The sequence below is a fragment of the Daphnia carinata genome, chromosome 10 (genome assembly GCF_022539665.2).
Source record: "Daphnia carinata strain CSIRO-1 chromosome 10, CSIRO_AGI_Dcar_HiC_V3, whole genome shotgun sequence".
NCBI lineage: Eukaryota > Metazoa > Arthropoda > Branchiopoda > Diplostraca > Daphniidae > Daphnia > Daphnia carinata.
In genome coordinates this window covers 5,451,884-5,477,310 of record NC_081340.1, presented here as the reverse complement: position 1 = coordinate 5,477,310, position 25,427 = coordinate 5,451,884, and the positions used below count along the sequence as shown (strand labels likewise).

At 40.5% G+C, this 25,427-nt stretch overlaps 7 protein-coding genes and 1 long non-coding RNA gene across 12 annotated transcripts; 4 read left to right on the top strand and 4 right to left on the bottom strand.

The window, feature by feature from the left end:
• Positions 1-168: 168 nt before the first annotated feature.
• LOC130695882 (DNA-binding protein D-ETS-6-like) lies at positions 169-3,715 on the bottom strand. The gene is made up of 5 exons (XM_057518947.2): positions 2,908-3,715; positions 2,445-2,672; positions 1,303-1,616; positions 1,058-1,224; positions 169-989 (listed from the first exon to the last, which is right to left on the bottom strand). Exons 1-5 carry the CDS (start codon positions 3,485-3,487, stop codon positions 578-580), a joined length of 1,701 nt encoding a protein of 566 aa, XP_057374930.2. The 5' UTR covers positions 3,488-3,715; the 3' UTR covers positions 169-577.
• Positions 3,716-5,331: 1,616 nt separating this feature from the next.
• LOC130695891 (5'-3' exonuclease PLD3-like) lies at positions 5,332-8,591 on the top strand. Of its 2 annotated transcripts, none has more exons than XM_057518961.2 (10): positions 5,332-5,464; positions 6,127-6,377; positions 6,453-6,630; positions 6,692-6,949; positions 7,006-7,206; positions 7,269-7,408; positions 7,474-7,639; positions 7,716-7,818; positions 7,929-7,970; positions 8,044-8,591. In XM_057518961.2, the coding sequence occupies exons 1-10, from the start codon at positions 5,393-5,395 to the stop codon at positions 8,169-8,171; spliced, it is 1,539 nt and encodes a 512-aa protein (XP_057374944.1). In that variant the 5' UTR covers positions 5,332-5,392; the 3' UTR covers positions 8,172-8,591. The 2 variants fall into 2 exon arrangements, with proteins under 2 accessions (XP_057374944.1, XP_057374945.1); XM_057518962.2 differs by lacking the exon at positions 5,332-5,464 and adding an exon at positions 5,848-6,034.
• A 401-nt stretch (positions 8,592-8,992) lies between these two features.
• On the top strand, positions 8,993-13,663 carry LOC130695892 (uncharacterized). Its single transcript, XM_057518964.2, has 5 exons — positions 8,993-9,727; positions 10,490-10,574; positions 11,193-11,722; positions 11,791-12,291; positions 13,576-13,663. Exons 1-5 carry the CDS (start codon positions 9,644-9,646, stop codon positions 13,636-13,638), a joined length of 1,263 nt encoding a protein of 420 aa, XP_057374947.1. The 5' UTR covers positions 8,993-9,643; the 3' UTR covers positions 13,639-13,663.
• Positions 13,664-15,853: 2,190 nt separating this feature from the next.
• Positions 15,854-20,320, top strand: LOC130695895 (uncharacterized). 3 transcript variants are annotated; one of them, XM_057518968.2, is made up of 3 exons: positions 15,854-15,975; positions 17,412-17,612; positions 18,811-20,320. In XM_057518968.2, exon 3 carries the CDS (start codon positions 18,824-18,826, stop codon positions 19,766-19,768), a length of 945 nt encoding a protein of 314 aa, XP_057374951.1. In that variant the 5' UTR covers positions 15,854-15,975; positions 17,412-17,612; positions 18,811-18,823; the 3' UTR covers positions 19,769-20,320. The 3 variants fall into 3 exon arrangements, with proteins under 3 accessions (XP_057374951.1, XP_057374949.1, XP_057374950.1); XM_057518966.2 differs by lacking the exons at positions 15,854-15,975; positions 17,412-17,612 and adding an exon at positions 17,995-18,225; XM_057518967.1 differs by lacking the exons at positions 15,854-15,975; positions 17,412-17,612 and adding an exon at positions 18,232-18,430.
• Positions 17,147-17,536, bottom strand: LOC130695901 (uncharacterized). The gene is made up of 2 exons (XR_009002490.2): positions 17,395-17,536; positions 17,147-17,334 (listed from the first exon to the last, which is right to left on the bottom strand). It is a non-coding gene; the product is annotated as an uncharacterized LOC130695901 (long non-coding RNA).
• Positions 20,321-20,572: 252 nt separating the features above from the next.
• Positions 20,573-23,413, top strand: LOC130695888 (DDB1- and CUL4-associated factor 6-like). 2 transcript variants are annotated; one of them, XM_057518954.1, is made up of 12 exons: positions 20,573-20,723; positions 20,818-20,874; positions 20,936-21,033; positions 21,120-21,237; positions 21,315-21,493; positions 21,554-21,838; positions 21,907-22,093; positions 22,155-22,551; positions 22,609-22,728; positions 22,796-23,042; positions 23,110-23,215; positions 23,273-23,413. In XM_057518954.1, exons 1-12 carry the CDS (start codon positions 20,654-20,656, stop codon positions 23,296-23,298), a joined length of 1,890 nt encoding a protein of 629 aa, XP_057374937.1. In that variant the 5' UTR covers positions 20,573-20,653; the 3' UTR covers positions 23,299-23,413. The 2 variants fall into 2 exon arrangements, with proteins under 2 accessions (XP_057374937.1, XP_057374936.1); XM_057518953.1 differs by having other exon boundaries at positions 23,110-23,219; positions 23,277-23,413.
• Positions 23,414-23,529: 116 nt separating this feature from the next.
• LOC130695897 (transmembrane protein 69-like) lies at positions 23,530-24,308 on the bottom strand. The gene is made up of 2 exons (XM_057518971.2): positions 23,937-24,308; positions 23,530-23,874 (listed from the first exon to the last, which is right to left on the bottom strand). Exons 1-2 carry the CDS (start codon positions 24,180-24,182, stop codon positions 23,620-23,622), a joined length of 501 nt encoding a protein of 166 aa, XP_057374954.1. The 5' UTR covers positions 24,183-24,308; the 3' UTR covers positions 23,530-23,619.
• A 153-nt stretch (positions 24,309-24,461) lies between these two features.
• Positions 24,462-25,396, bottom strand: LOC130695896 (transmembrane protein 69-like). Its single transcript, XM_057518970.2, has 2 exons — positions 24,909-25,396; positions 24,462-24,844 (listed from the first exon to the last, which is right to left on the bottom strand). Exons 1-2 carry the CDS (start codon positions 25,269-25,271, stop codon positions 24,557-24,559), a joined length of 651 nt encoding a protein of 216 aa, XP_057374953.1. The 5' UTR covers positions 25,272-25,396; the 3' UTR covers positions 24,462-24,556.
• Between the last annotated feature and the right edge of the window lie 31 nt (positions 25,397-25,427).

The following is a 25,427-nucleotide window of genomic DNA, read 5'->3' as shown; positions in this document are numbered from 1 at the left end:
TTTGTTGTTTCATTCAATTTCCTAATTACTAGTCCCTAGTTGGCATCCATTTATCAGGTTGAGAAACAGGTTCTAATCTTTTATGGATAACTCATTTCAAATGGGGATACATCGTTTTTCAAATGCGGTTGGGTGTAGATGTGTGCTTTTCGCGAAAAAGGCCTTGGGTCATCTTTGAGGTATTTTATTTTTATCTGATCAATCATTAAATATTTGCTGGAACAGAAATTTTTGTTTGAGACCCAGATTTTTTCTTTGTGTTTTCACCACCTTTCTCATTTTCAGGCATGAAATAATGTGGCGAACAAATGGAGTATTCCGAACATTGGCAAATTTGTCTTTACATGAAAAGGATATTAGAAAAAAAAGGGAAATGGATCCGGAGATTCAAGACCTCTTGAGTTGGGATAAACATTTAACTCGGTGTAGGTAATGCATTATTAAATTCATTTCGAATTTTAATACTTACGTTTGGAATGATGGTATGGAGAAAAATGCAACGATTGAAATAATGATGTATTCTCTCTGCTGTGAATTCTTTTGGTGTGCGAGTATGGCTGAAGACTGGCATGTTTGACTACTTGTGATAGAGAATCGAACACTGCGATGTGACAGACGAAGAAGGAGAACTGGCCGCCGAGATCAACTGCGGTGACGGTTGCAGCACAACATCCGACTGTGCATTCCATCGTGTCGGTGATGCGGATGTTGACGGATTTGTTAGCCAATAAGGTGGAGGGGATCGATATTGAGACGAATGAACACTTTCGCTATCCTGCACCATAGAACTACTAGGCACTAGAGGAGGTACTTGTCCACCGCGATGGATGTAAGCCAAATGCAAGCTGGTAGACGAAGACATGGCCAATGTTTCGGCGCTAGTCACTGTCGTCAATTGTTGACAGGCTTGCATTAAGCCGTGAAAGTCAAATTTGTACGTATAACGCTTTCCAGTCACTTTGCTCATTATGTTTTTATCATAATAATATCTGCCATGCAAAAATTGATCAATTTTTTACCTTTGAAATTATGTTTATTATTTTAGATTTTGGAATACCTTAGGGCACGACTTAGTTTGTCGTAGTTCATATTGGGCTTGGCTTTACGGTTTCCCCATTGCCGAGCAACTTCATCAGGATCGAGTAGTTTGAATTCACCATGGCTACCTTCCCAAGTAATCCAGGCCGCGTTCGATTGAGGATCGGCCAATAATTCCAGTAGAAACTAAACAGAAGTAATTTACATAAGTTTCATTCACCCTATAAGTATTATTTTATTCTTTAAAAAAAAAAAAGAGTCTACCTGCCACAACTGGATTTGCCCGGATGTGGAAGCCGGATCCGGATCTTGTACGGATTTGCTTCCGTCTTTATTGATGTCAGGTGAATCGGGTGAACCCTTTTTTCTGCGGGCGATTCCCAGAGTTGTGTGCAGGAAATCCTGAATCCACCAAGACGGATGGGTTGCGGATGCCGACGGCGATGCGGACATGGCCGTAGCCGATGGCGATTCGTTGGCTGTGGTATGCGTGAAAGACATGCAGTTCGATTGTGAAGTCAACTCTTGGGTTGATTGTGGTTGGACCCGGATCGTCTCCAGCACCTCTGCACCCTCTCCTGCCGGATAGAAAACAATCAAGTACAAAAATAAGGTTAGTGGCTATATAACACCCAAATTACAGTGTACAATACTAAGGTTTTTTGCCGGACGCATGCGCTTGTCCAGCCCTTTTAGAATAGCAATCAATCTTCAATCAGCGCAGTGTCAAAGATTGTTTAGTAATCATTTTCACCTGAGACTTAATTAAAGGGCTACCATAATCCCACCCTTTTTTTAATAAAAGAAAATATTCTGAGCCAATAAAATCAGCCACTGCGTAAGAGGGACTGTGAGATCTCATTATACGAAGCTCATCCTAGCAAAGAATGTCCAAGTGTTAAAAGACCAATATGATCTGCACCACAGGAGGGGAAAAACGTTGGTGGGCGGAGTTATCTGATGCATTGCAGAATATCCGTCCGTATACATTTCCTCATCGTATTAGATCTTGAAAATAGAAAGCTAAGGTCCTGTTGATCCATCAACCGCCTCCTAGCTTTGCTATGGGTATCAAAAGCTTATAGCACATTTATCAGATATTGAATAATTTCTATCTAAACATAATCAGTCTGTATGATATAGCTGAAGTATTTAACTTTTATACGCATGCAATTCAGAACGATAGATTTTCACTGAAACAACAAGGGAACACGGATAGGCTGGAAACCTTTGATATGCAGATGTTTTGATTTCAACCTCCTGATTGCTCTCTCGTACTCCTTAATTACAATTAAGGATTCTTTAATGTAAAGATTTTTAATTATCGTTCTAGTGCACATGTACGATATCACCTATAGTTCTTCTTAAAAAAAACTAAATTAAAGGAGGTTTAATTTGAATCTTACCATTGTTTGATTGCAGATGTGGTCGTTTCAGCCAGAAAAGGGCGGCCGCTAGAAGTGGTCCAGCTTCAGATCCTGCCACTTGAATAAAATTGTCTACAGTCCACGTACAAAGAAGCCGGCCATTGGTGGGAAATCTCGTTGGATCCGTCGATTCTGGTCCGATTTTTAATTTCTTCTGCGACCATCGCAGCCAGGTGGCCACCTGTTCTTCGTTCCACGTACTCGGGTCTGTCTCAATACCACACACAACCAATTTTTTTTAGAAGGTAAAAAACCATAATTGGATAACTAAATAAAATTATAAAGGTTATCTTAAAATCCCCGAATTCTAAGAAAGTGCACGTGCGCGTTTTCACAATGTTTTCTTGTTTTGCACGAAGCCCAGTTAGCCAATATCCGGTCTAGTCGCCTAACCTTCTTTTTCACGAAAAAAAAATAAACAACAAGTGGCTTTCTTAATTACCTGAGGGAACAGAAACATCGTTGAGAGTCGATTCCTCTGACGAAGTGCTTTCACTTCTACCGGCCATAGAATACGTTGTTGTATTAAGGTAGTTTTCTGTTTGATTAGGAACCGCTGACGTGGCCGCGTTGAAAACTTCGGGGAATCCTCCTCCCCAGGTGGACAGCGATTGTTGCTGTTGAAACCAACACATTTCGTCGCTCGTGGGTTGACTGTCTTGTGCTGGAAAACCCGCAGACCAACTCTGATGATTGTAGCTGTCGATTTGATGGTCCTCATGAGTTGGCCAATCGGACGCCCACGATGATGATCCTTCATCAAAAGCCGTTTGATAGCCGCTCTCTTCCGAGATTTCCCGACGCATCGTGTCACTTGAAACAGCTTGTGGGCGGATGTCAGAGGACGGATTGAAATAAGACGGTACGAGTGGTGGAACGATCAACGCAGAGCTATCCAAATCCCAAAGTGTGGACCTGGCTGATTCTTCCGCGTTGTAGAAATTGTGACCTCCGCCTGCCGCCTGATATTGGCGATCCATCGCGAAACCGACCGGCAAATTGAAACAGGTACCGACACTCATGGAAGAACAATAGTTCTTGTATTGCTAACGAGTTCAAATGTTAAGCCGCTAGCGTGTTTTTTCTGAGCCCGATTGCGACACTTTCGTGATTCACGGTGAGTCACGCTCAACCCGTAGGTGTGTATTTTATACAGTTGAGGTCCTACCACTCAGGTGAAAGTTCTACGTTCAGAGTCACATTTTCTTGATGGTCTTCACTGATGTATTTGAATAACTCGGGAAGATTCACAAAACACTGAACTTGATCACGAAAGATGGACGAACCTGTAACGACGACTGCGAATCAAATGAGAGCTTGACGGATAATTTCTTTGTTTTATATGTAGTCGGCGTTTTCCCTTGTTCGCTCCGCAATGTCGCAATCATTTAGCGGCTGCGAGTTTGGGGGGGGATTTGCTAGTTGATGATTCCAAATGGTTATTTAATCCTTGGTGGCGAACCGGCCCGGCTTCTGTTAAGCAGGCCGCTATACTAAGAGTTTGACGGCAGCGACTTCACAATTTTGCTGCCCCCTAATGCCGCCTACGCTAACATTTTCTGCAGCTCTACAATGTTGCTAGTGGTTTTTTTGAAGGGGGGGAGGGATATTACCACCATGGCGAGTCTCCTTTTTTTTTCAAAATAATATTCTTAGAATTCATCTCGACTTCCTTCGCCCGAAGCGGGCAAACTGGTAGATCTCTGTCCGCCCTGCCGTTCTCGGCCCCGTCGAAAGGATTGCGAAACGATACTTATAAACTCATACACCTGCGCTCTTCTATAATGATTACGCCGGCCGCACTATCTCACGATCATGAAGCAGGTCACTCCACATCCTCTTTTCTTTTAGTCAACTAATGTATTCGTTGTTTTATCTGATATTGAGCTCTGACACCAAAGGATATTTTTCATCCAAATTTGGTCATTTCGAATCAACAATATTTGTCAAAGTCATCGACAATGTTCAAACGGAAGTCGTGTCGCAGCCGAATCCCGTTTTTTTTCAAGTATCAGGGCTGGGACCAAGTGCATGCGAACATGTCTCTTACGATTTCCCGCGCTTTCCAATGTCCTCGATGCACACCCACGCAGGTTATGACGTCACAACGAAATTCCCATCGTTGAAAAACCACCACCTTTCGTGTGGTCTCACGTTTGTCTGCAAAATGAAAACAAGAATCGTTGACGTTTAGGATAAACATTTTTGACATTCTTCGCTTCAGCGCGTTCAATTAGAAACTTTTTTTTTTATTTTAATTATTTTTTTAGTTCTTTCAATGTTTTAAATGTACAGTTTTGTGAGATTTCATTGGAAAAAAAGAAGAGGGGAATTTTTTTATTTTATTTTTGGTCCCAAAAAGGGCGACATAACTTCCGGCGGCTTGTCAACTGGAAAAAAAAGGATTGGCTGGTGTCAATCCTACTCAAGGGACTGTCACAAAAATATTTTCTTAAGGAAAGAAATGGCAACAAGAACGTGCCGACAGATCCATTTGTCGTTGTGCCAACTCCCAAAAAAAGTCTATCGTTTTCAGCGTAACAGGAAATCATTACACCATTCATCTGCTCTTCATTTCGCCACTTGAATGTTATCCAATATCGATGCCAAAAAGATAAGAATGAAGAAATAACAGCAAAATTTTTGTGCAGTAAATAAAAAAAAAAAAAAAAAAAAAGCTGCAGCGAAGATCAACAAATATTTTGTGGAAACTATGCTGGTCATTTTTGGACGCGTCAACAATGGAGGCGCCGATTGTTATTCGCCATTTGTAGTCGAGCTGGGCTCTATTCTTAGCCATGAAGCTGACGGCAACATATTGTAAACACACACTCCGTCCAAATACTTACCAAACGAAAATCAATGAAGTGTAAGATACCAAGTGGACTTCACGGTGTGAACATTGGCACTTTATTTTGGCCAGTCAGATGGCTCTGAATTCTGCAGTAGCGTATGACGAAGAGGATTCTCGAAACGAGGAGAACTCATATCGATTCAAGGTTGGAACGTGTTTTAGAAATTCTACCATGATGAATGTATTTTTGTAATTATCTTGCGTTAATGAGCTTATACCTTAAGGCATCGATAGAACATTTTCGTGTGTGCGTGTCATTTATCACCATCATGGACCTTTATTGCGTTTACTTCTAAAAATGTGTTAATCCTCGGGGCCATTTTCGGGTTGACTCTTACTACGCAAAGTACTGTCAAAAGCGTCACTTGCGTCTCAGTCCTTTATTTTATTCGTTGCGAAACGCCTTCGTTTCTATTTTATGTGATGAATTGTTTGCAAGACATGTTTTGCTTTCTTACTTTCAGTTTTCGTTGATTGTTTGCGAGAACTGCCACAATCAGGTTTTCCCCACTCGTTTACTTCGAAGTCGTCTTAGACAGGCAGCAGACGACGTTGTTCAAAAGAATAGATCTGCTGATTAGCATTTTCCAGTCGAGGAAAGTCAATCAACAGTAAATTTTAGTAGTGCATATATCGACGCCATTGTGAATGCATGGTTGCTTCAGCCATGAAGTGGGTTAATAAGGAAATCAAAGCGAATATTGATGAACTGAATGTAACGTGTATAACTTTCTCTCCAAGAATTTCCTCGTATTTCCTAAATGCGTCTTTCAAACTGATATTTGAATTTTTATTTTTATTTTATAGACAGCGGCTGAAGATGAAGGGCGTTTCGATATGCTGGGACTTGAAGTCGGTGATTTGTCAAATGCTGTCCACAGAAGAACCATCAGGAGACCGAAAGAGAATCTTTTCAAATCAACTTTTCTGACTGTAACACTCATCCTTGGTGTCACACTACTTGTTTTATTCTTCCCACATGGATTAGGAAGTTTCAGTAGAAAGCAAGTTATTGTTGATGCTGAACAAATCAGTGCCAAATGTAACCAGTCCTGCCAGTAAGTCTATCATCGTTCGTGACAATGATTTTATATTGAAACAAGACCACGAAACTAACTGAAAGAAATGTTAAGAATTACTCTAGTTGAAAGCATACCAGAGGGATTAACTTATCCCAATAAAACTATCCAGCCATCTATATTTGATAGTTGGTTACGTCTGATTGACATTGCAGAAGATTCCATTGATATTGCATCCTTTTACTGGTCCTTGAACGGAGAAGATGTTGTCCCTCATCCTTCAGCTTGGAAGGTATATCTGTTGATCGAAACTGCCAATTGAAAAATTTCTTTAAATTCTTTAAATATTACAGGGAGAGTTGGTATTCAAACAACTTAAAGAAGCCGGACTTGAACGAGGTATTCGGATTCGCGTTGCCCAAAATCAACCTTCGAAATCAGCTCCGGATCAAGATACAAGTGTGTTAGAATCCTTGGGAGCTGCTGTCGTTCGTACCTTGGATTTTAGTCGTTTGATTGGTAGTGGAATTTTGCACACCAAATTGTGGGTAGTAGATGGAAAGCATTTTTTCGTCGGTTCTGCGAACATGGATTGGCGTTCGCTAACTCAGGTTGTTTCTTAAACATTCACATATAAGAAGCTCCCAATGATGACCCTCTTTTACAGGTTAAAGAATTGGGTGCCACCGTCTACGATTGCCCATGTTTGGCTGAGGACATGTCCAAAATTTTTGAAGTTTATTGGGCGTTGGGCGATGTAAACGCTACAGTTCCGGAATCATGGCCACAAGATTTGTCCACTCGAATAAATTACACGAATCCCCTGATGGTGGCCTTGAATGATACAGCGTCCTCCGTCTACTTATCGGTAAATTTAAGCTTTCTAAATGCTTTCAAAAGTACATGACGAAGACTTGATCTAAATTACAGAGTTCTCCCCCTCAATTGTGTCCACAAGGTCGGACGTCAGATTTGCAATCTGTATTGCATACAATGGATCAAGCTCATGAGTATATAAATATCGCCGTCATGGACTACATCCCTGCAATGCTGTACACACCACACCACCAGTAAAGAAGAATATCTTATAGTTAGTTTCGTAATATGTAAACGTAAATTCAATATTTATTTAAAGATACTGGCCAGATATTGATAACCAGCTCAGACGGTTAGCTATCAACAGAGGCATCAAAATTCGGTTACTGGTTTCGCATTGGAAACATACCACACCTGCCATGGTGCCATTCCTGAAATCGCTGGCTGACATTACAAACGTCTATCCACACGTGGACGTACAAGTCGTAAGAAGCTTCATATGCCTGAATTTACGCCCTTTTATTTCATATTTCTTTCTGACATTAATCGAATTCTGTTTAGAAAATCTTTATTGTTCCTGCCTTCAGTCCAGATCAAGAAAAAATACCCTTTGCTCGAGTAAACCATAACAAATACATGGTGACCGATAAGGCTGCTTACATAGGTGAGTAGGGATGATGTAATCGTCTGTTATCTTTTATTTGTATTTACACCGACGATGACTAATAGTCTAATCTCTGTAATACTTTACTACTTTATTTTGTGTGGGTTCAGGAACTTCCAACTGGTCTGGTGATTATTTTATCAGCACAGGAGGTAATCGACTCTCGTGTTATGCCATGTGTTTGATGTATATGACCTTGATTAAGGGCACATTTTATCATTTTAGGTGTAGGATTCATAGTCAACTCGAGCGAGTCTAGTGGACAAACTTTGCAGAGTCAGCTCAAGGAGCTTTTCGATCGAGATTGGAACTCTGCCTACGCTCATCCAGTGGATTCCATCAGCATCTCCTAAAAAAAAAAAAAACATTTGAAAAGATTGTGTGTGGTGCCAAGCAAACGGCAACAGTGTCGGAGCATATCAATTTCCTTTGCGGGGTCCTTACCAAGTATGTCCTTTCTTTGTGTTACGACGAGAAGTTAAGAAAAGGAAAAGCCAAGATTTATACCGACAGGAATTGGACTCTACGACCCCCATATAGCACTCGAATTCTCCTCCCCACCCCCCACGCCCTCCCTTGTCGTGGGGTATTCAGTTTCAAAGAGCCACAGACGGGGTTTATGAATAACACAGATAAATAAGTCGTTTCGGTTTTTCCAACACGGTAAACCAACATCGGGAAAAAGAGGAAAAATAAATAAATGAATAATTTAAGATATGCGAAAGAGAAATGTAGGGAAGAGACAGGAATAATACATGTGATATTATAAGAGACATACTTTGCTGCCCACGCTCATCGAAGCGCTTCGATGGGCACGAGTCCAGCAACGGCCGGGGGGAAGGAGAATTGTAGAGCGGGTGCGTACGCCTCCTTTTTTTTTTCTATCTTTTATTTTTCTTTTTGCTGTGTACAGGGAGATTTTCATTCATAAATAATGGGGAGGGGAGATGCCAGACCTTGAAAGAATGCCTTTCGGGAATAATGGGCGACCAATAGGGAAACAAGCCCCGCCTCTTACGATGCTACGAGTAGTAAAACGTAGTAAGAATGGGTTGAGTAAAAGTGGGGTAGTGGTGGGTAGTCCACCCACCCTAGACACACGCTGACACGGCAGCCGCCATTTTGAGCCTTTTTTTTTCTATTTTTCCAAAAAAAAAAGAATATTTTTATCAAAATAAAAGTATGTATTACTGGTATACGATGGAAACAGATATTATGACGTGAAATTAATCGGCTTTATTTGATGCTGAAATATTGAACAAGTACCAAGCAAGAAGCCCAATGTTGAATTACTATTGAAAATGTGGTATGCAGATGCCAAAAGTTTCTTTGTGTGTGAAAAAGAAAAGAGATGGTCGCCAGGGGATCAGCTGATGTGCTCGTACGAATAGTGGGCGGAGCTTCGCAGATAGAGACCCGTAGTAGATGGGTCTCGCGTATAGTTTTTCATTTGTAGACGGCGCTGTCGAGCCGGCCGGTCGAGTGTTTGCACCGTGTGCTGTCATCGACCAATGTCTTGGTGTTGTAACAAAAGAAAGGCAATTCCTCTTTTGATTTCTTAGTGTTCTAGATGGTTTGCAAGATAAATTATCTTATCTCTGATTTCTATTAGTTTACGGAAACTACAGTTGGTTGTTGTTCGTACTTTGGCCTTAAAAATTCTCTTTGGCCATACTTTCCTTTGTTCGTGTTTGTGTCATGGAGCTGCTGACGTGACTTTCATCTCGACAGCTTTAGATTGTTGTAAACAATTCGTGGTTTCTTAATTCGAAGAAAACATTTTGCGTGGTGTGTCGATTACCAGTTTTCACGTTGCTATTGAATAATGTTGAGTGTTCGCCATCTCACTCTTAAATTACGATCGCAGTCGCTGAACGAAGAGCCCAACAACTTCAACAGCACAGACAAGGTAACTCATTTTCATTGACTTTAAAGTTGATTGCCGGCTTTGTGTGTGCATCTTTGTGTACAACGACGAATGGTATACGAGCATCAAGAGAATAAAAAAAAGAAAAAGAGAGAGAAAAAAAGGCCGGCCCCAAGATGGCGGAGGAGAGCGGGCCGCCCCGTGTGTACACACTGCGAGAACAAAGGCGCCCGTGTGAAACGGACGATTTCGACCGCTTTGCAGCCGGTCTATCTGCCGGAAATGTAGTCGAAATTGAAGCCGGGTATGCTGCCCGTCGAATGCCCGTCTCTGCACAATCACCCGATGAGAAATAGACCGTGAGCGAATTATTTTCCACGAGGCCCCTCTCTCCGCCCCTCTTGGCCGCCCCGTAAAAGATGGCCGACTCTCTCGTTCGCTTTTTTTTTTTCTATTTTATGTTGTTTTCTTATTTTTGTGAGCGGTTGGTAGTGTTGCACGGGGTGGTGGGAGGGGGTTAGGTTGTGTCACTACTACGAATACTACGGACTACTATTACTACTAGCAGCAGCAGCAGCACTAAAGTGTGTAAAAAAAAAACTACTACCGGCCATTTCCCTCGGCATAATTTATCTCCCTATTTTCTGTTGTCGTTGTTTTTCTTTTTTCATCTATATATCTGTGTTGTTGTCCTCAATTTTAGGCACTCGAACGACCCTCTTTCTATTTTGTATTTTAAATAGCTGTTAAAGCCAAAACAAGCGTTGACAGTTGTTGTTTCTTTTCTTTATTTGGCATTTATAGTCGGATCTTGATCGAGATTCGGGCACGGAATCGGACGACGAACTCGGACCCAGTGACCATCATCAAACAACTGCGTCCTCCACCAGTAAGTTTGAAAAAAAAATTTTTTAACCTTGGCTTTCTCCTAACCATTTGAAAATGTTTAATAATGATGAAGAATATTTTGAAGGAAAAGTTCGTTCAACTGTATAGGGGGAGGGGGCGTGATTGGCATCAAACGGGAGAAAGTGTCACTTTTAATAGTAGACAGTGAGAGCCGGGCGATGAAAGTCTTGTGAGAGACGGGCAGCTTTCCAACTTTTTCTCCAACAATCTCCTCCTCAAGACATTTCAAATGGCCCTTTTTTTTTTCCTTTGTCCGCTTGCTGCTGCTGCCCCCAACGGGGAAAACTTTTTTTTTTTTTAATATTTATTCATTTTATTTCTTTCCTTTTAAAAGGGAAAAAAAAGTCAAACATGGCTGCCATCAAGTCATTTCCCTTCTTTTTAAAAAGAAGTTTAGCCTTCTTGTTGATGTGTAAACATAAAAAAAGAACCTACCTAAAATTGTCTCTAGTGATTTACATTTCTGGACTCCAAGACCCCGGAGAGAGGTCATATTATTACAAAGCCGTGTGTGGCATTTTTATTAAATATACCCAACTTCCACGTGCGCGAACCTATCGATTATTTAGCTCTAACATGTTCTTTTCAACACACAAAGGCTACAACATGGAACGAGAAGATTTGGACAATTCAACTGGCCCGCAGAGACGTGGATTCTCGAGCGTTCGTGAACGGACTCGCTCAGAAAGTGGGAAAGAGAATTCCATTCGATCGTTGGTACCTCGGCAACGCCGCAGCGAAAGAGCATTACTGCGCGAGAGGTGCACTGAAGCCGTTATGGCCACTACATTAGCGGCTGTCGCGGCTCTATCGGCTGGGGATGATGCACCTACGTCGATGGATCGCCAATCGACCGATAGTCCAGTCGAATTTTGCGTCACGGATTCTGCTCTTCCATCGGATTCAGATCACGGGCCTTGGGGCGATCAGCACAGTTCTGAAGAAGAACTCGAATGCATCAATGGTGCCGAGGAAGAATCGACGACTCACGATTTACTCACGACACCGCAGGCATCTTCTGGAACGGCTTTACGATTTGGACCCAGTGCCTTTGGTCCACCTCGTTTCTGCCCAAATCAGCACAATCAACAACATCCTACACGTCCCGGAAAAGTCGCTTCTCACCAGGTAATTTTTTTTTTTATTGTTGAATGTTATTAACGATCGATTTCAAATGAAATTGGATGTCATTACAGGGTCCAGAGAAGCGAAAGTGGGGCCAAGTGAATCATCGCCGAACGCCCAACGGCTCAGTTAGTGATCGAATGAAAACCCGTCCGCGATCAGCTGTTTTATTGCATCACACGACCGGTTCGGAAGTGATTGGATGCCTGGAGCCGGAGCGCAGCATGAGCAGCGTGGCTTTCGACTGTTCAGCCTCGTCGGATGATGAAGTTCAATCTTTGGTCGGTGCCCAAGATTCTCCATTGCCGCTCGAGTTCCGCACGTCGCCACCGGAGGGTGCTCACCGGCCGACACGCTCTCTCTCTCCGCCACCGAAATTCTTCCTGGCCGATCAAGATATGGCCGCTCCCACCGCTGCTTCTGCCGCTGCCACGGCCAGCGAACCACCACCGGCTGCTCTGTCCGTCGCCAACGGCAACAACACTGGATCGCCCCGCAAGCGCCATCGTCACGCCCACCGGTCCCACCACCATATTCAGCGTCCTTGTCTGGATTTTGAAAAGATGCAGCAGGTCAGTTTTTTTTTTTTTTGCGATCTATTTTTGGTGTTTGGGGAGAAGGGGAAAATGATGTTCGTTACATCATAAGTTGAGATTTTTTTCTTAACGACTTTCCGGACGTGAAAACAAAGAAGCGGAACGTGACTGACGTCACGTTGATGCAACCCATTTGATGTCCAAAGAGCTTATTTTAAATCGGTTCCCCTTCGCTTCCTTTTTTTTCCCAAAAGTTGGCCGGTTTGTATATCCGACCTTGTGTAAACACCTCAAGTCAGCGTTTCTTATCCGACCAGTGTGTATGTGTAACGGAGAGGGGGGAAAGAAAAAGGGCTTCAGGCCGTTCATTGAGGACTTGCGAAGGTGACTGGAAGGTTAAGCTTTACATATACAACTGGATAGGGTGGGGCGAACTTTTTTTCTGTGTATCGTATTCTCTACTTGAATGATCAATCAAGCCGATTGGCTTATTTAGAATTCCCGTCACGTGTGTAAAAGGCTCCCTAACACATTGTTGGCTTCTAGCCATTCATCGTTAATTGGCGAAATGCAGAAAAAAAATATTTGTTTTGTTTTTCGAATGGTGGGAGAGAAAAAACAATTTCACTTGTTGAATGCGTTATTTGCATCGTATTTTAGAATACTGACATTCATTTACTTTGGCAAACGGGTAATTGAACAACCCCAATTTCAAGAGACCTTCGAAAAAAAAAAAACATAACAAGTTTCTTACCCTGTCGGCATTTTTTTTAAAGCAGGTTTTTTTAAAAAACTATTTTTCTATCGACACGCCCCAAGGTCCTTAAAATGGATTCCTATTTTGATATATTTAACCCGTTTGTACGAAAATCGGTTTGATAATTTTTTTTCCTTTAAAAAAAAATTGTTGGCCCCGATTCAATTATCCTCGTTTTCAAAAGAAAAATGGCTTCTTTATTCCGCCCACGATGTAGGAAAGAGAAGAAAATCAACAGCTATCGATTTTCCATTCGACGTTCGTGAGTGAGAGGCCTTTGAAAAATTGCGCTTCGAATCGGTTATACTTAATATTCCCGATTAGAATCAATTAATTCATCGAGGGAATTTCACAAATATAGACACGTAGTGCGCAAATGTCTCTGCGGAGATGGAAAACTCTTTGTTGAGTTGCCATCCGGGCAACGTCGTTCTACCACAAAGAATATATTTTTTTTCTGTTGAAACGTATTCAATGGAAACGAGATGTACGTCAATGGAGAAATCGATAAATATTTTTTTTTGGCCGGCTACTATAAAATATTGTATTCTTTTCGAATTTAGATGAAGAACCGATCCGTGTCGACCTGGCGTCACGACGGCGAACTCTCCCTCTTCTGCTGGTGAAAACAAAAAAAATTATGGCGTTTGGGGAAACACACCTCTTTTACATACTGCCCTGGGTGGGTGCGTTGCCCATCTTTTTTTTTTAAAGAAGAAATCACGCGCTGTTTTTTCATCTCTTTTTGTGCATCAGCGCCCAACGATTTTTGTTTGGTCTTTGTTGTGTTTTTCGTTTATCGCTCCCCAATCCTCACACAGACACACACGTTTGTGGGCGCGATATTATTATTTTCTATACATTATTTCGCTTGTATACTCCTCTAAAAACAATATATATATATATAATTAAGAATATTATTCGAAGACAAAATATTGGAAAGACCCAACAACAACAGACTGTCGTACGTATTTAAGATTCGATTCTTATTACAGTCTTTCAGAACAGGAAAAAGCTGGACGGGTCCAATAAGGAAAACAAGTAAAAAAATATGATCTTTGAAGTTTTTGGAGAAAATTAGGTGGTAATTTAAATGTCGTGAATTCTCAAGCCAATTTTATTTTCTGGGTTTACGGGTTCATATTAAAATTGAATTCAGGGAGATTGCATTGAGAGACCTGCAGGAGATTGGTCTTTTTTGTCTCTTACCTGAGGGGGAATTTGCAACGTGACCGAGAGACTTCCACACACGACTCGAAACCAATCCAAGTACAAAGTTATACAATAATGTTTTTAGTTTTTTTTTTTTTTTTTCTCTTTTATCCCCCTTTTTAATTCGTGGTTTAAAGAAATAATGTCAAAAATGTAAACAGCGTCGACGTCAAATGAGGAAATGGGTTTTTGCTCGGTGAAACTTGAAGGCCACACACACACACACACATAATATTGGATTTGAAAAGAAAAACAAACAAAAAAAAATTCTTTTTTCGATCTCTCTTTAAAGTATATTTGGTTTTTCTTCGGCTTCACTGGAGCTTTTTTTTCCCTTCAACCTGGGAGATGGCGCACATAAAAATTGTTATCGTGTACTATTGATTATTCAAGAGAAAAACTGCAAAAAAGAATGCTATATAATTACTATCTATGATACTAAACTACTATACATATTATGTCATATTTGGATTTCTTGTTTCTTTTGTTCTCGAGATGAAAGAAAAAATCGTGAATTTTTTCCCGTCTCTAGAAAGGCAATCGTGTTGAACACATGGAACGAAAACACATTTAATTATTATATTAGACTAAAAACACAAACTGAATGCGTGGGCTGTTTTTTTTTTTTTTTTTCATTTTCACTCGTTCCAAATGCCTTGGTGTGTCTCTCTTTTCTTTTGCAGAAAACAAAAAAAAACTTCATTTGTTGTTTTAATGTTCATCGTGTATGTATGTAAAAGTCTTTCTACATATACAGTATCACCAACATGAAACAAGGAACTTTTTGAAATCGGTATATTGCCTGTGTGTGTTGATTACTTGATTCAATTCAATAAACGAATTGTTACGATGAATATTTTTTACGAATGGTTAGCGCCCATTGGAATTGATCCAAGAAACTTGGCAAGCAGACGACAAAAGAATACAAATATTTTGTGTGGGTGTCGTCTGCTTGGCTTATTCAACAGCTGACGACGGAAGTAAAAGGGAGAAAAAAAAAGTCCTCAATGACGGAAATCGATGGACTTTGCTGGAAAAAGAAATCGTCAACAACAACGAAAAAAAAAATAACCTTGTTTACGTGCACTTCCGTACGGATGAGCTGCCCGGAAAGAGAGAACGCCGTGATGCCAGAAGACGTTGCCATCTAAAGTTTCGATCAATTTTCCATGACTACAACTCGTGGAAGGGAAACTCACAAAGGATGTATCCATGTTTCTTTGTTTCAAGGATTTGTATTTATTGCAAGTCGATTGAATGTACGACTTTCTTAATATGCTTCTGAAAATCGTATAGATTTTCTTGTCTCGATTATAAATCGTGATCACGCGAATTCCCAACGAACTTTTACTTTCGATCGATAAATTACATGTAGTTTACTACAAAACAACCAATGGGGATTGGTGAAATTGCGTGGTCATGTCTTTCTTTTTTTTTTTTTTTTTACAAAGAAAAAAAAAAGCAAAAAAAACCTAGTCTCTGATGGAGCAAATGATCATTTCCAGGCTCTGGCGGGGGCTCAGTAAATCATTATTGCTTCATCCCATATGGTTGTAGGCATTTTCATTTGATTTATTATCGTCGTCCCAAAACAACAACAAAAAAGACTAAGTCGCGAAAACTAGGCTTTTTATTTTGTTTTGCTGTGCATCGTTAGTGCCACGGGCGCAGAAAACCATTTTAGCTTGCCTGTGCAGCCAGAGGTGCTTGGCCCAAACGAACTCGACGAGTCTGCCATCTTATTTCGAATGGTAAGCCGATTAATTTGTTATGCAATTTTATCATTTCGTTTTCTTTGGGGGTTACAGAATTATCAAATGTTTCGTTATTGAGTTTTGAATGGAAATTCATTTTAAACTGTTCCAGGCTAACTGTCACCCCGTCCCAAAAACAAAAGTTAGAAAAACTATTTCCAAAGGCCCCCAGGCTTTCTTTTTTTTTTCAAAGGTGTTTCTTTATATTGGCGCCAAAAAAAAATATCTCTCGTCTTTTTCACATTTACTTTACCTAGTTCCCATGTAAGAAAAAAAGAATAGTATTCACCTTTCTCCACCAGAGGGTTACCTGATGACACGGCTGCTAGTCACGTCAAAGTAGTTATTCTAGATCCAACATTCGTAATAATAAATTAGGTATCCATTGTAAATTACATTTCTTTAAAGCGAAGGCTTAGTTTAAAGTATACAATGCACCGCAAATACATAAAAAGAATGTAAATAAACAAATAAAGAAGCAATGTAAAAGACATAAGAGGGAGAGACAGAGAGAAAAGTTTTCGAGTTTCACAGAAAATGAAAAAGAAAAACGGGTTAGGCTTGAGCACATCGTGCGCCATATTGAACGTTGTGACAACAATTGTGCACTTAATAATTGAACGCGCAACATTTCAGCCAAATATGGCTGTATTGATCGAAAATAATAAAATAGGTTCAGACTTTTTTTGTTGGCACCTGTTTTATCACTAACCCCGACACGCCAACGGTTTTTTTCTTGGAAATTTCATTTCTGATGGCAAACAATTTGTGTTCAGGCAACTCTGTGATCGTATCGAGCAAGTCAACTGATTATTATGAAATGCAATCTCAAAAGAAATGGCTCGCAGCTATAAGTAGTAAGAGTATCAGACTGGTTTTTTTTTTCTTTCTCTTTGTTGAATGGTGCGGCGCCACAATCATGTAATTTCGTTGAGTACGCAGCCCACGGTGTTTCGAACATGTTGCTGTATTGATTTCATGACATTGTAACAGATTTGGGAAAGAAAATGAGTCTCTCGTAAGCCCTTACCGTCATCTTTGTCATTGTGTATGAAATTTCGTATTTCTACTTTTATTTTGTTTTTCCTTTGACTTCTTTGTTTTCTAATTTCATTTTTGGTTTGTGCACAACGAGAAATCGCTTATACTATATAGCAACCGTGCTTACCTAGTTTTCATATTGGATTGTGTGGTGGCCCCCCTCCTTCGGTCTCGTAGAGGGCCGACGATTATCGTGATTATGCTCTATTATCATTGACTTCCTTTTTCTCTCCCCTCTCTTTTCTTTACGTGTATACAATGTACAGTGTACGCTACTTTGTTATTTCTCTCATTTTGGGCCCTCTAGTAAAACCTCTAGGCAGCACCAAAAACCATTAAAAGCTAAATAACAATCCAAATTTCTATTTTTCGTACCACGTATGTGTGCACAGATGTGGAACTGTTATCCAGACAAAGTGCTTTGTTCGAAAACATTACATTGAGTTGTGCAAATGGCCACTACGTGGCGCCACTCTCCGCGACATGCTTGCCCAAAAGCTCTCTCATTATGGCCAGATATTTGGACAACGTGACTGTTTGTTTGTGTTTGATGGGTGATTTCAGTCTCGAGTTGGTTCATCAACTAATTTCAGGTACGAAAGTAGAAATCTTTCTTCTAAAATATCAGTTATAAGTCTTACTATTTGTATTCGTGATCGTCATAAAATAGGGTAGTTGTGCAGTTGCTAACAAAGCAGTATTTAATTATTTCCCTAATGTTGCGTACCATTGTGAAATCCTATATATTAAGCTGTACACGCTTGCTTGGTTTCTCTCTCTCTTTTCATGACTATATATTGTTATGTCTGGCTCTTCGGCGCCAGTTGCATAAATTTACGCATTGTTGCCATGCCACTCATCGTGTAAATGGCGAAATTCTTTGGCGAACACAACGAGGTCATTGCGATGTTCAGTTGTTTGTTGTTTTTTTCCCGTTCACTCCGAGTTCGGCTGCACTAGTGCCACTAGTATTAGAAGCTGTATATGCAGGAGACCACTTCATGGAACGAGTTAAAACCGAACGTTCCAACCAGACCTTGAAAAACGTTTGAACGAAGAGAGGATACTAGTCTGTGCCAAATTACTTCCTTGGGAGTACAGCTTCAAGGACGAAGACGGCCTGATCGCGGGGGCGTGTCAATTGACGATTTAGCCAATAGCGGACGTATGGCGACGTTGGGTCCCGCGTGCAAACAACATGACACGGTCAGACGTGAACTGGCAGCCCTAGAACGATATACAAATTCCTTGTTGGCATATCTGTGCGTAAACAATTAAGGCAGTTTTCAAAAGTGGCTCTTTGTTCGTTTTAACATTGTTTTCTAAGCAAGGAAACTTGCTTTCAAAATAGAGTAAACGAAAAAGTAGGCAGTAGACGGTGTTTGTGAGTGTGACCTTGTTGCCGTATTGGGTAAGGCGCTGTGATGTTGCATGAAAGATTATTTCAATTTTAAAGTCTACATGGCTTGGCCTTCGCTTCTTTTAAAAATTTTAATAAAACATGGAGATTAAACCCAATAATGAAGCCATTGACAATTTTATTCAAGCTTTTGCCTATCATTGGGTTACACAATGTTTACGTCGAGTCCACTTTTCCTCACGGCTCAAGGCTACGTTTTCACAATTGAGATTCCAGACGTCTGTCGTCCCTTTTTCCTTGCTATCTATTTTTATCGATTAGCGGAAAAATGTAACTCCATGGGATATGAAAAAAAAAAAATTACAAAAAAAACTAAAATGAACAACCTTGCGGATATTTTAGTGTTTTCTTTTTCGTTTTATTGTCGACAGGTGGACGACGAAAATGTCTCTACTTTACAGCCGAAGAAGACGAAGCCAGAGCTTTGGAAGTTTTGGCTCTTTCAAGGAACAACTTGCAATGGAGAAACCTGTAGCTGCCAAGCCGGAATTAATCGAAGGCTACGCTCACATTTGTTTCGACGAGCAGGAACTTTGGTTTCGCGGGATTTTGTCCACCGCTGACGGACAATCTTCGTATAACCTAACGGGCAAAAGAACTTGTCGTGGAATGAAGGAAGAAAACGATGATGTCACCGATGGTCCAGATGTTGTTCGCGACTTTCCATCGCCACTGCGTACGCCGAATTCCGAATCAATGGAAATGAAGTCACAAGACGTGAGCGCTGCTTCCGGCTGTATCAGTCGACAGGATTCGATGGATAGTCGAGCGGAACGCGAACTTCAATTTATTTTAGAAGAATTACCTATATCTCACAAACAACAAGATAACAGTCCGCCCGTCATCGACAGTTGCTGCAGATCGCAGCCAGTTTCTCGACCAGGATCACCTCCTTCTACTCAACAAATCGTTCGAGCATTAGATAATTTGCTTATCTCCAGTCCTACCGTATGCAGCATCAGCTCATACAGCTTGGATAATATGTCGCCTTTCCGCAGCCGGAGCGGTAGCCGCTCACAGCAGCCAACAGAAACAGTATCGGTGGTGTTTGACGTCACCATTTCCGACTTGGAAGAAGGATCGCAGCACTCCATCCGTAGCGTTTCTGGCCGTAAAGGCAACAGTCTCACTCTGCGTAACAAGCAACTCTGTTTCGTGACTGAGCGATCTTTTTGGGGTCAACGGGCGGATATGATCATTCAAAAACAATTAGCCGCTCCTGACATGGTTGGACAGGGCTATCACGTTTTTGCAGGTCCAATGCGTTTCTATTTTTACAATGGTTTTACATCATCAGCTGCCTCCTCTTTAACCAATTGGTGTTGGTAGCGAAAAAGCATTCAAGATCTGCATGACAACATTCAAGATTGATTCATGTCACAGCTCTACAAAGACAAATGTTTAGATAGGCATTGTTCTATTTTCTTTAGTCTTAATTTGACTTGGGACTTTTGCAACTTAGGTGACCCATGTTATTGTTACCCGTTATGTACCTTTGTGCTATTTGTGAATCTTTAGAAAGAAATTTTTCGTTTTTTTTATCTGTTGGAGACATTTCAGTGAGAAGAAAAAAGGAAAATACTTTTGTTCTCTTTGAAATATTAGGTCAAATCTGTAAGTTTGAAAAGCTCGTTTTCTTTTCTCTTCTAATCTTGATATTTGCATTGAATACAAACTGAATAGGTCTATCATCACACATTATAGGTTACCTGTTATGGTGCCTTATTTTGAGCTTATCTGTTTATAAATAAATGTATCAGACCATGAACAAACTTGCAGACCTGCTGACTGCTGTAAATAGGTGCTAGTCTCCATATATTGGTTTATTTTTAGGCGGGTCATTATTGTGTTTTCGTTGCAATACACTTTATTCTTCGCTGATTTTCAACTGTTTTATTTATTCATAGCCAGAAAAATCCTTAAGAGGCTGTAACAGAATATGCAAAGGACGTTTGATCTCAGTCTTTCACAAACTCTACCAACTATAAAAATGCAAGTTTTCAAATCCCTGGGCATTTTTTTGTCTTTTGTCTTTGCATTTAATGGCATGAATCACTATGCTTTGGGACCCCATTTAGAAAAAAATAAAAAACAACATCGTATTTTTCGTCTGCTAAGGTTGTCTGACTTACCAGCTGATATCAACCAAACGTCGAGTCACATCTCGCAAGTTGATACCGTTATGTATTCTTAATTTTGGGTTAGAGTACGACCATGTTTAGGTCGATATTAAGCGCCCAGTTTAATCTGGATACGCGCCTTGATCTCCATCGAGCAGTAACAGGTATGTGGATGAGACGTAAATCGTCCATGAATTGATGAAACAACAGTTTCAAGGTATCTTTTTATTGTCGTATACCCTTCGCTGTTGCTTACAGACAGCCAATGGACTATTCGCCATTTGTCGAAGTTCAAAATTCTTGCAGTACACGCCGGTAAAGAAGCTTCACAACTTGAAAAGCAATTATTTTACTTAATTTTGCTTACTCTTGCCAGGATGTGTCAATACTATACAGTGGAATCTGTCAGGAGATTTAATTCTTTCAGGTTCAGATGACAGAAAACTAGCTGTGACTCGATGGATTGATGGTCATGTAAGTATCTTTAAATTAAAATAACTTAAATTAATAAGGCAAACATTTAAAAATACAAATCTGTTCACTACACTGGTTCATGACAGGTGATAAATGAAGTCAAAAGTCTACACAAAACTAACATAATGAGTGCAAAGTTTTTACCACAGTCCGGAGATAGACAGGCAGTTTCCTGTTCGGGTGATGGTGTCATTATGGTTTCTGGTAGTATTTTTGTTTCTTTTTCAAGTGCACGACATCAAACTTAAGACAAATTAGTTTTAATGGAATTTTGATTCTAGATCTAGAAAATGGAAACAGCAGCCTGCAAGGTACATTCAAGTGCCATCATGGCCCAGTCTACGAAGTTGTTACTGTAGAAAGTGAACCAAACACTTTCTTAAGTGTCGGAGAAGATGGAACAGCTAGATGGTTTGATTTAAGGGCTTCGAGAAATTGCACGACAACTCGTTGCAAGGAGGTACGATGTTTTTTATATTTGAATTCTTGAAATTATAGCTTTCCCAAAATCCTATTCCAGAACATACTGTTCATCTGTCAATCGCCATTGTCGTCAGCCGCCATTAATCCCGTCCTACCACACGAATTTGTAATTGGAACATCCGATAGCCAAGTTTACGTAATGGACCGTCGGAAACTAAGCACTGGTTCATTAACTTCACCCACCCAATCGATCGTGTCTAGCATGAAAGTGGCCTCATTCGCGGGTCATTCATATCGAACTACTTCCGTCCAGTTTAGCCCAGAAGGTGATCAAGTCTTAGCAAGCTTCTCGGGCGAAGGTGTCTACCTGTTTGACGTCAAGGTTTCTAGCTAAATCCCAACCCAATAACTTTACATCAACGTTTACCATATTTTTTAATATTTACCTAGGACCCTGCCTCGTATTTACCTTTAAGTATTCCCAAGTGTGAATTGGAAGAGCAGTTTAGCGGAAATCCCGACACCAATTCTCCTTCTCGCCGCCGTGCCCGTCAGGGTCACAGTTTTAAACGCGTTCGTTTGCGTGGTGATTGGTCAGATACTGGGCCTTCCGCTGGAATGAATAGAACTGCCCCGGGTAAAACCATATTTATGTACTACCGAATCCTATGTGTAAATAATGGGTTTTTGCCGCTCAGATATAGGACAGGCCCGCCCGACTGTTCACGAAGGGTTTATGCAACGTATGGCAGATGTTTTGAGATCCATGACAAGCCTCAATTCTCCAAGTGTCACTTCTCCCCCAAGCCCCTTTGAAAATCCAACAGAGGAGCCTCCTTTTCTGATTGCAGAAGCTAATGCTCCTCCCAACACTTCCAGTGTTCGCGGTGAAACGAATAGCAGAGACGAAATCGATTTTGTCACATACGAGTCTCTTGGTAGATCTGAGAATCTTCCAGAGAATCAGCTAGAAAACATGGAAAGCAACGCTGAAGACAGTTCTATCAATTTTTCGGAAGAAAGAAGTGAAACGTTTCCTCATTTTAGAAACCGTCAAGATTCCGAACAAAGTTCAAGTGGTTTTTCTCTTCCAAGGTGCCTATTTATAAAAGTTGCTTGTTCATGTATAAATAATTTGAAGAATTATTGTAGGGAACCTGCTGGTTGTGATGAGATCATGGATGCTCAGGAGGAAGAAGATACCTCTCCCAATAGTGATATGCTTTACCAACCGATTGCGAAGATGAAATATGAGGGACATAGAAATTCTCGGTAAAGTGTGTGTTTTTGCCAATTCTACTAATTCTAACGTAATTTCGAGGTTTTGTTCGTTAAAAAGAACCGCCATCAATGAAGCTTCATTTTGGGGGAGGTGCCACGTGATGTCGGGATCCGACTGTGGCCATGTTTTTATCTGGAATCGCCAAACCGGTGCAATTGTCTCAGTTCTGCAAGCAGATACCCGTGTTGTTAACCGAGTTCGGCCCCATCCACACGAACCCATGTTAGCCACATCTGGTATTGACTACGACATCAAACTGTGGGCTCCGTCGTCTGGTCCAGAAAATAACATAAATATTGAAGAGGTTTGATTTCTTCGTATACCCTTACTGTAATAGCATATCGCAGTAATTTTTGTTTGTTTGTTATCAGTTGGTGATCCGTAACGCGCGTATGTTGGAAGAGACAAGGGACACGATAACTATACCTGCATCGTATATGATTCGAATGCTGGCGTCAATGACTCGTTTTCGACAAGGTAACTAATTTTTAAATGAAGTTTTCGTGCAATTTGAATTTTTCCAGTGTTTTATAGGTACTAATCGAGCAAATTCCGATTGATCGAGATCAAATTTATCCCAAGTCTTATTGCACTACAGTATTTGTCAAATGATAAACAGTTTTCCGTGATGTCATAGTTGTCCATTCTCTAGTCTGTATAAATTATTAGGAATCATTACTGGTTCTGTCTAAAGAAACAAACAGTTGAGGTATCCGAAGGTCTGGTTATGACTATTTACTTCTGTGCATGAGTTTCTTTTACCGAAAAACATTCTTCAATTGAAAGTTCAGTTTGCAAACTATTATCATGTTGTATTGGTAATGGGTAGGTATTTATTTTTTTACTGACAGGTTATATCAACACAACCTTATGGTAAGATACTAGTTCATAATTGAGTGATACATTAACAAATTAGCTCCCAGAGAAAGAACAGCAAATGAACTGAAAATAATCCTGAAAGATTTGTACCATGCAGGATATTCAGCTGAATATGCATCTTGGAAAATACAAGCAAGGAAAGTTCCAATTATCATAAGACTTCCATTATATGAAGAAGTAAGTAGAGCCAGCCAAGCAACGCTAACTGGAGTTACAGCCCAACCAAGGGTATGAAAACTTGGTTTGAGAGTTTTTTCCTAGTTTAAAACTTAAATTGATAGAATTTATATAAATGACAATGAAGCATCACAAATCTTACCTTAGAATTTGGAATTGCAAGTCCCCATCTGACAGCCCCCAGAAAAGACACAATGCCACCACCATATGTCAAATTAGCATAAATGAGTTGTGGGATATTTTTACCAGTTATTCCCATATAAATCGGAAAAGCAACGAAAGGTAAAACTCCCCAAATTCCATAAAACAAGGCGGCTTTTGGTCCTGTTATAACGTTAGTCAAGTTCCGAAAAGAAACGATTAAACCAACGTTCGCCTTAACCACCATTTTACAAACAGATTACTGTTTACAACCTACGATCGCTTCTGCGTTCTGACGAAGAGAAATAAACGTCAACGACCAGGGAGGTTGAAAACCGAACGCATCGATTCCTGTCAGCTTTATGAAGTAATTCAATAAGGGATTGGAAACCATTTCTTCTCCCTCCGCCTCACCCTCCCCCTTCTTCCCATTAACTCAGTGATCAATGCAAAGGCCATGGAGCGCACCCACTACGAATTCAACCTGAGGTCTAGAGGAAGAAAAGCATTCATAAACTACGATACAAATGATCCAAATCGTCCGACAACGATTCACATATTTTTCTACTGCTCTTTTGTTGTAATATAGGCACATCATTCTGAGCTTTTTACATTGCAGCTTCAGTTTAGGGGGGTTGACAGTGGGCCACTATTTTTGGACTCCAGAGGCAGGGCATAACGACAAATCAAAGTGGTAAGCAAAGCACAAATTACAATTGTGCTAAGCAAAATTCTCAGAGATTTGTACCAAGAAGGTAATTGGCTTGATGTTATATCCTGTAGAAGGCAAAACGAAAATCCAGTAATTGACAGTATGCTGCCAATAGGATTGCTAACGAGCAGTGCCATCCAGGCAATAACTGAAGGGATGATAGATATTGTGAAATTCTTCCAGTTGGGACTCATTATCTGGGAACCAAGTTATTGGGTAAAGTCAGTTAATATTGTTGTTTGTTTTTCTTAATGTGCTAACCTCAGGGTTTGAAACAGCTGAGCCCCATCGCACACCACCGATGAAAGACAAGATCACAGCACTATATGCCATTGAAGTAAAGGCCATCTCCGGGATGTATACCCCTGAAGATAACATGTAAACTGGAATCACAGTGAAGGGCACAAGTCCTGCAATTCCATATGTTAATGCTGGGGTTGGTGCTTGCTGGATGTCCCGAAAATTACGGAGCGCCTTTATGGATTCATCGCTAATGACAGATTCGTTTCTTATAGCTGGATGGAAACTTTTAACCAAATGATTTGTCGAACACACCGCATTCCATTTCAAACACAAATTGGTAGTCTTCACAATGGGACTTCCAAGTTTTTTAATCAAAAGCATCGCAAAAAAGTTAAAATGAAAGAGCTTCAACAAAAACACCTAACCTTTCGTTTCAGAGACTCCAAAAATAGAACGAGAAAATCACAAATCACTTTCAAAATAAAAGCTGGTGCAGACGAAAATGACAGTAAGTCATGATTGGAAATTACAAAAGTG